Source organism: Trachymyrmex septentrionalis, unplaced genomic scaffold (assembly GCF_001594115.1).
Source record: "Trachymyrmex septentrionalis isolate Tsep2-gDNA-1 unplaced genomic scaffold, Tsep1.0 scaffold79, whole genome shotgun sequence".
In the NCBI taxonomy this organism is placed as follows: domain Eukaryota; kingdom Metazoa; phylum Arthropoda; class Insecta; order Hymenoptera; family Formicidae; genus Trachymyrmex; species Trachymyrmex septentrionalis.
The window spans coordinates 1,358,879-1,368,004 of NW_017305977.1; the positions used below are offsets into that span (position 1 = coordinate 1,358,879).

Here is a 9,126-nt window from a genome sequence, read left to right on the forward strand (position 1 = left end):
ATGATAATATATGGTGCTGATAATATATGGTGTTATATATTTAACATACAATGAAAAATGTAAAAAAGCCCATCAGAGCCCACGAACTAAATTGTCGGGAATCATCAACTTGGGATTTGCGTTATTATTTATGTAATTTCGATTTTTATTTTATATTGATAAGGATCCGAATTGAAGGGTTGAAATGTATATTTTATTTGTTTTGTTACATTTACACGAAAAATAAAGAATTTCTGTGCATCCAAGTAGCTGATGTAGGTTCTGATAAGCTTTTTTACATTTTTCACTGATAGATTCTTTTGAGCCTCATTATATATATATTTGTTTAACACACAATATAATCAATAAAGACTTTAGTTGTAAACGATAAGAGTTGTAACTTAGAAGCATATAAGCTGAACGTCTTTGCCTAATTTTCCTTTATTTCAAAAAAAATATATTTATAACGTTTTCGACTGTTTGTCGACTGGTCATCTTCAGTATATAAAATTGCTTGTCATCAATAATTTGACATTCAATTGTAATCAGTTACAATTCAAATTCGCCGCAATACATATATATATTATAAATTCTCACGTACCGTCAATGATTCGTTTAGTCGTCCCCTATGATTATAAAATTATTCTTTCCGTAATCTTCATCGGTCCTTAAATTCTAATTTCCTTATTGTATCGTCCGTAAATGTTCATTGTGACATGATAATGATGGATCGTTGCAATAGTGCCAATTTCTGTATCTTGGACATGATCATCCTGCAATTTTTATCTAAGCTATCTACAAACAACTTTTTGCTGAGTGATGACTTCAGACGTTGGTGGTTATTTTAACAAGTAACATTTTTCGACTCTCATAAGAATAGGACGACTAAACGAATTATTGACGATACGTGAGAATTTATAGTATATATATGTATTGCGGCGAATTTGAATTGTAACTGATTATTGATAGCAAGCAATTTTATATACTGAAATGACTAGATAAATGGTCGAAAACGTTATAAATATATTATTTTTGAAATAAAAGAAAATTAGGCAAAGACATGCAGCATTATATTCCTTAAGTTACGACTCTTATTGTTATATAACAGTTACATTATTGAGTGCGAAATTATATATTGATGTCACTTTTTTATTTGTTCTGTCGACTGAAATGTATCGCATACGTTTCATTGGTCGTCAGACGAAGATGTCCAACGTGAATTGTTCGAGGGTAAACGTGACGCTGCTGCTGGTAATCATCGCCTTTCACTTGCCTTCGCGAAAAACACGACGCTTCTCATCTCCCGCTTACCACCCGCTTTGTAGATTTACCGATTGACGTCTACCGGCGCGATATCGGGAACGACGACGTCAAGGAAGCTAATGGACCGAGTCCTCTTGATTTCTATAAATAAATCTCGCGACGCTCTCTATCCCGTTTTCCTTTTCTCCGAAAATGTTTTTCTTTCTTTCTCAGTAAATAACTGTTAACGTAACAGGGCATCGCGTCTATACGATATATCACGTTATACGATACCCATTGTATCACGTTATCCATTATCGAGTTACATACATAAAATGATGTATATATGACGTGTTAGATTACGCGCAGCAAACGAGAATGGATTAAAATGAATCAAAATTTTTTTAATGCGTACTTTAAATCCATGAAAATGGACTGAATGGATTGAATCCGAGCTGATACTAGTCTAATATTCGAAAAAAAAAATATTCATATTTAAGGGTTACAAATTTTATTCTTAAGACATTTATAATAATTATATCTGAAATTAACTACTTCAAATTGGTATTAAAAAATGCACCTTAGTGGTATTTGAATCTGCGATCTCTGGATTATATTGTAAATCTTCGTTACCCGCTACACCACTTCTTCAATTGGTAAATATGTTATTTCATTCTCTACTTCAATTACAACCAGCTAAACTAGTGCACGAAATTATATAGATATAATACAAATATCATCATTTAACAGATATAATAAAATATAAACAATTTACATTACTATGAGACAACATTGGGTAAGTGTCGGATAATTTAATCTTGCTTGGCCGATGTTGCCTACCGTAATTAGCCTAATATTCGGGCTGTGTTCGACTTGGTCTGCGAGTATTCACATGGATCATTCATTTTCACTTATAATCAAAGAGAAATAAAAAAATAAAGCTCAATTATTTTTACGTTACAACTTTTTTGAACTTAGTTGGATTAAAATGAAAAATTTCCTACTTATAATTTTGAATAATTTAAGTATTTATGGTCCATTTTTAAATAAAAATTTTTTTTATTTAATTAGATTGAAAAATTGCATTTCATATTTAGAATATTGAATTGAGCAGTATTCACGTTGCACAGAAATTGCTGATATTATTATTGAATTTAACTGAATTAAAAAAAGCTGTATTTTCTATACAATTCTGAATTGAGTAGTATTCACGATGCACAGAAAATACTAATATTATTTTTAGATTGAAAGGCATAGAGATATGCTCTATGGAATTCCTATAAATGAATAAAAATGCATTAAGGATTGAAAAGGATTCATTTTAACATTCATGAATCCATTTTAATCCATTTCAATCCACTCTCGTTTGCTGGGCGCCCTCCCATCATTTTGTCTCAATCGCTATCGATCGCGACACAAAAGTTATCAAATTCGAATCTCCGAAGTCGCAGTACTCGATTAATTTACCGCGAAAATTTTTCTTAAATTCGATTAAGTAAATTTTTATTCTTGTGGTCTTATCGCTGCGATTAAAATGTAACACTGACCTCTTTTTAAAAGGCCTTTTAGCCTTTCGAACGCGCTTCGCTTCAATAGCTTTATTATGTTGCGTCTTATTTGTTATTTCCAGCCGATATCTAAATATTCCCTAATTATTGCCCTCATCGGCATGGCAATTACCTCGTTTGAAAGGTTGGAACGATGTATGGTATCAGCGTAACGTGATGCGATGCGTTTTTTTTTTTATATAATAAAACGTTCGTGTGAAATAACCGGTCAAGTTCGGTACGCTAGGCTCTTGCTCTTGTAATTAAATTTCAAATATTCTCTATATTTTATAGAGAATATTTTCAAATTTCCATTTGGAGACGCATCACATTTATCGGAATATACGAAAACATAGCGCTTCGGGTCGCATCATCGCATCGGAGTGACTAGTGTGACTTGCAATTAACACGGCGGTACATTATCATTGTTTACAACGCGAGAGAATGCGACGATTCTTGGCTATTCGGTTATTTTCACTCGTCACAGATTCCTACTGACCGTGTTCGAGGAGAACGACGAGGAAAGCGGTAAATGTAATGGATTAAGCCGCGCGAGAGATCTATCGTACGCGCGCGCAGGCTTTATCGAATTTACTTATTGTTAGTTTCCCCTTTCGTGGTATTCGATTGGCTAACGCGCTTACACGTAAATTTCTAGCGCTTTTCTCCCGCAGGAAATTGTTTGCTGTACAAACCATCGGCAAAGTACAAGTTGCAAACGCGTTTTGAAGCGCGTCCTCCGCATCGAAGGACATCGAACCTACATAAAGCGTCGTCTACAATCAACAGTAGCAGTAGTGGATTAAGGATAGGCATAGAAATCAATCAATCAATCAATCATGGCCGACTGTGAGAAGGATAATAAACTATGACTGCTACTTTCCATTGTAGACCATAATACTTTTGTTTCGAATACAATGCGTTATTTCTAATCGCGACGATTAGAAATTAATTTATCGAGTAGAAATGTGCCCTTATGCCCCTATTTCATGTAGATTACAGCAAAATAAAAATAATACGCAAATAAGGGAAATGTTTGCATGAGCGCTTAAGAACCTACCCGTGTGACGATGACCATCTCTTAAGTCGTGGTTGTCGGCACTCCGCCTAAAAACAAATAAAAAATACATGTATAAATATATCGAGTGGTGCGTGTACATTCTTCGTGCATTCGTATACAACAATTTTATCTAGTGGTAGATGACTACACAGAGGTCTGTGAATTTTTGAAATGGCCTATTACGCATATACATATGTATATCTAATAAAGTCTTGAAAGAAAGTCTTGTAAGGAAAGATACTCGCGATTAAGAATTTCATCAGAAGCTACTACCTGTAAGGATACTTAATCCTAAATCCCGACAATCTGACGATATACGCGTCGTAGACGCGTGTCGCTGCATCTATTTAAGTAAGCCTGTTCAATAGATATTCAATAGAGGATCGCAAGCTGTAAGCCGTGTACAAAATTAGCCAATCATAGTCGATTATTTTTTTCATTATTCAACTGTGATTAGCCAAATTCTTATGGCTTAAGGCCGTGACACGTAAAAAAAAAACTTGAAGCAGTAAGACATAGGTGAGCAGTAAGGAAATCAACATGTTGGACTGGCTACTGTTTACGTTATGCCTTACGGATTCTACTGTAATTGGTCAATTAGCTTACTGCAGCTTATGTTCACTTTACTGCTCAAGTTTGTTTTGTGTGCCATGGCCCTTTCGGCTTGCGACCCTATTGTAGAACAGACTTTAGAGGAGAAGTTTCTCGCGCCACGCACGTCGGAGATGTCTGGTCGATCACCGTTAGCGTGCGGAAACATCGCAAACCTGTTCGCAAAAGTGGGTTAGGCAGTTTGCGTTACCGTGCCATACGGCTCCGTCGAGAGATCCATCGAGAATCCTCCCAAGATCTCTCTCTCTCTCTCTCTCTCTCTCTCTCTCTCTCTCTCTCTCTCTTTCTCTCTTTTCTAGCACAGCCATCTGCAGTTCCAATACTACTGCACCGCGTTATCATGAACCGACGAGCTTCGTATAATATATATATATATTCCAAGAAATTCAAGCGGAAAAAGCATTCTTTTCAGCGCGATGAATCTTTCCAATAAGATCCATCGCGGCGCGATGCATATTAGAAGTGCGATGATTATATTTTTCGTTCTTTTCACATAAGCCAGAATTTTCAATTAAAAATGTATGTAACAAGTCGATTGTAAATTTAAAAAATATCTCTCCGGATTAATTTAAATTTCTTATACAGTGCACTTTTACGTCAATCCCGCGTGAGGAGATTTATGATTTCATACTCGTCGAGATCATGTAACAATGAGCATCTGGACTTTATCGCGATAATGTGTCATACAATGGCTCTGTAGGTTATACAATCTAGGTACACTTAACGTTACGAGAAAATCGACAAAAGATCAATTTCCAAACGGATTGCAGTGACAGAATTTATATCGAAACGAGCTATAAAATTCAATTCATCGTGATACAATAGATGGAACGTATCAATTGGATGTATCCATCCATTGATTTGTGATTATACGGGTATAGCAAGAGATAGAGAAGATAATATTAGGTAATAGGTAAATACATATACCCAGCTAACGCTAAATATTTATAGAAAGTGGCACAGTGAAAGAATCATCACAGAATACAAATGTCGACGAAATGTTCAGAATATTCTATGAATATTCCTTGTATATTTCACGAAAATCGCGAGCGAGCGAGCAGTACACATCTCCACCGACAGAGGGCCACGACAGGGAACATTTACTCGTTAACAAGAATCATCTAGGAAAGAATATAAGGAGCGCAGCATTTTACTTGTAAAATAAACCCTAAAATTGGGTTCCAAGGTGAAAGTTGGGAGTGTGTTTTTCAAAGCAAAATTTTCTTTAAAAGAAAAACTACCTTAAGGACGGGGATCGGACTTGGAATTTCTGTAAAAATAAAAATTTTGCGAAACATATATATGATGTTCTCAGAATGTTTTTTTGGGATTTTAGGAATCTTATGAATATTATTTGGCGTCAATTATTATGGTGTGTGTGTGTGTTTGTCATCATGAGGTAGTTTAATAATTTGTTGCTTTTAGAGTACACGAGACAAAAAGAAAGAACTGACTTTCTTAAGATTCGAATAATACGATTACATAATAGTTTTAAAAATCAAAATTATCTTTCTCTTTTGATTATTTAATTTCCATATTGTCATTACAATCTTAAAATGATATTTAATCCAGAAAAAACTTCGTTCTTTATCTTTAAAAAATGTAGGTCTGTTTTTAAATCTTACTACTACAGAGTATAAAGGTTAAGAAAGAGAAATGATGAGAATCAGTTGACTGGCTTTTGTTTAAAATTCTAACAAATCTCTTAGCATCTTTCTGCCGCTAATTACGAATGCGTTACGATATCGTTTATGCGAGCGAGCATCTTAATATTGTCATTCGATCCAAAGTCACATTTTAATTTCATACTTTGTATTACATATTATCGGTTATCGTTAACAATAGATATCACAAAATTTCTGTCAATTTTAAATTATTCTTGCGTTGTTAATTATAGAGAAGAAATGAGATTCGTTGTGTGTGTGTGTGTGTGTGTGTGTGTGTGTGTGTGTGTGTCCGCGTCGATTCGTTTCGCGAACGTTTGAATTATAAGATGACTGTTTTAATTTTATAGGCGGGCATTCATGTCTCGCCATGAACTTGAAGCACGGGCGTGAGCACAGAGCAGTCGCAGTCGCAGTCATTGACTTTGAAAATATCTGTGGAGAACGGTCAGTGGCGTAGGCGCCACGCGGGAGACTTTAACGGGTGATCAAACGAGGCGCGGAGGATCGAGACCACATCGGGAGAGCCCATACAATTTACGCGGTTTTTTTTTTTTTTTTATAACTCGCCCTCCCGAGAAGACGTAAAAATACACTGCAGGGATAAGTCAAGGAATTGTCTCCCGGAAGCCGTATTTCAGTTTGCATTAGTTATATTCTGCTATAGTATGACCTGTATGAGAGCAATCAGTATTAACATTAATACGTATATCGATTAATCGCGTTCTGATTAATTAATGATGTATCGATACGCGGTCAATAGTTAAAAATTGTTAAAAAGAGAGATAAAGATGACGTTCGTTCTGAGGAATGCGAGTATTGTTATCAGTGTTAATCAGTGTTAATGTGTGTACAGAGTGTCTCACTTGCCGTAGATTCTTTCAGCAATTCAGGATCAATTTACCTTTGCGTTTTACGAGAAGATCGAGGAAGCCAAGTCTAGTTTATAGTATATTTTCAATTGTTATGGTAATGTATATCCTTATGCTCAAATTTCAAATCAAAATGTTATTAAAGCGAACTTGAGAACTAAAATTAAATAGAGTAAAAAATATGTTTCGTAATCTATTTGATAATTCATAATTAATGTAATTTGCGAAAAGACTTTTTCGATCACTTATCATTTGTCTTGAGATCTTTTCTACTTACGAAGAAATCAGGATCACTTTAGATCCTGTCAGAGAATCAATATTTATTAAAAAAATTTATTAAAATTTTAATTTATTAAAAAATAAATTAAGACACTCTGTATAGATAAGCGAAGAGTTAAGTAAGCCCGTAATTATAGTTTTATCTCTCTCTCTCTCTCTCTCTCTCTCTCACTCACTCTCGTCGTCACACTTATCTCTACTATCGTAACACCTATCGCTTGCGACATTCGCACGCGTACTTGTATCGAAGCAATTCATCACACTTAACTTTTTTCTTTTATTAAAGCGACTGTGTCTGCAATAAGATGCATTCGATGCACGCGACAATAGTCGTGGAAAGCGTGAAGCACTATTATGCGGCATTTAGATATAAAATTAGAAAGGACAAAACTCGAGAACTTGATTTACCGATAAATGCGGTGCGGTATACAAATAAAGTTTGTTTTCGCACATTTAAATGAAGATTTACAAAATCAGCCTGGAAAAACCATTTTGTTAATCGGCTCTCGTGAGCATGAATTAAAACTCATTTTAGGAAAGCTCTCGTCGCCGTTATTTCTTCCGAGAACGACTTCCATTCGAGGAATAATTCAACATTCGTGCAAGTTTCTTTGAGGAGTTATAATTACATTACTTGAGAAACAAACTATGAAGAGAAATAAGCTGTCAGAAACGTTCGAAACTGAAATTGTCATTTTTCTTAAGTAACACGTAATTTGGTCTTTCCTAAACTGATTATCGTTACGATCGCGCGTATTCATTCCCGAAACGATCGAAGCAACCAAACGCTCCTCCATTCCGCTTCGTTCATCTGAAATATGCGCATCCGCCCCGTTTGATGGACTGTAGTTGTGGATAGGAATAATAAGCTCCCGATAAACGTCCCGATTCTCGAGACTGCAATCGGAGTATTCGGAGCAATGGCAGAAGGGGCACGTTATCCTTGCATGAATCGCCAACTTGCTACCACGTACAACATACCTGTTGCGAGTAACGAGAAACACGACGAGAGCGGCTATATGTCGGCGGCACGCTCCATTAAGAGACACTACACTGGCACTAGAGACTTCCGATGAGGGGCTCGATTTTCATATCCGCTCTCTTTGGAGATCAGCACGATGAGCACGATGAGCACGATGAGCACGATGAGCACGAGTCGGGCGAGTGTGAATAAATAAATAAATAAATAAATAAATAAACGAACGAACGAACGAACGGACAGATGGACGAGATGCGTTCATGTAATGATGGAGACTAAAGGTAAGCGAGCAAGATAATCGAAGTGAGATCGCAGGAGCGAACACAACCGGTTGCGATCTGACAGAGTCGCGCGGTAGTCACGAAGAGCGATCGTCGTCGTCGTCGTTCCGGAGGATGGAACCACGGTGAACCGGCACATTAACACGTCCGCTCGGCTTCGGAGTTCGATTCGGCTGGGATCGGGTGTGCCAGTCTGCAGTGCCAAGTGCCCAAGTGCCAGGTGGAAGCTGGCTGAGCGCGAAGGTGGTGGTAAGGTCTTACACGCTTCGGACCGCTTCGGCCCGCTTCCCCTGTCCCCACCGCGCTTCGCACGCTCGCTGCGGCGCGGCGGGGACGAGGGCGAGGGGATGGTACTTTGATACCATGCCCAACCACTGTACGTACACAACCAACTGTGACGGACCGACTGGTGGTCGTCAGCGTTCGCCAAGTCGAATCGCTTCCTGCAGTCAGGTAACAGATTACCTATCTCGCCGCTCACCTGCCACATGTATACCCCGTGCATGCGATCTCCGATACAGAATCGGCACTCGGCCAACAAAAGAAACTGATAATATTTCATTTTAACATATCTTAATGTCCCATTTTATATATATATATATATATATATA

At 37.0% G+C, this 9,126-nt stretch overlaps 1 protein-coding gene across 1 annotated transcript in view; it reads right to left on the minus strand.

Moving 5' to 3' along the window:
* LOC108754352 (myosin-VIIa) overlaps positions 1–8,391 on the minus strand; it is a 21,999-nt gene extending 13,608 nt beyond the window's left edge. Inside the window, exons 1-2 of the mRNA XM_018496591.1 lie at positions 8,237–8,391; positions 3,829–3,875 (exon numbers count right to left, since the gene is read on the minus strand). Coding sequence (XP_018352093.1) covers positions 3,829–3,846 — 18 coding nt within the window. The 5' untranslated portion in view covers positions 3,847–3,875; positions 8,237–8,391. The remainder of the gene's footprint in view (positions 1–3,828; positions 3,876–8,236) is intronic.
* Between the last annotated feature and the right edge of the window lie 735 nt (positions 8,392–9,126).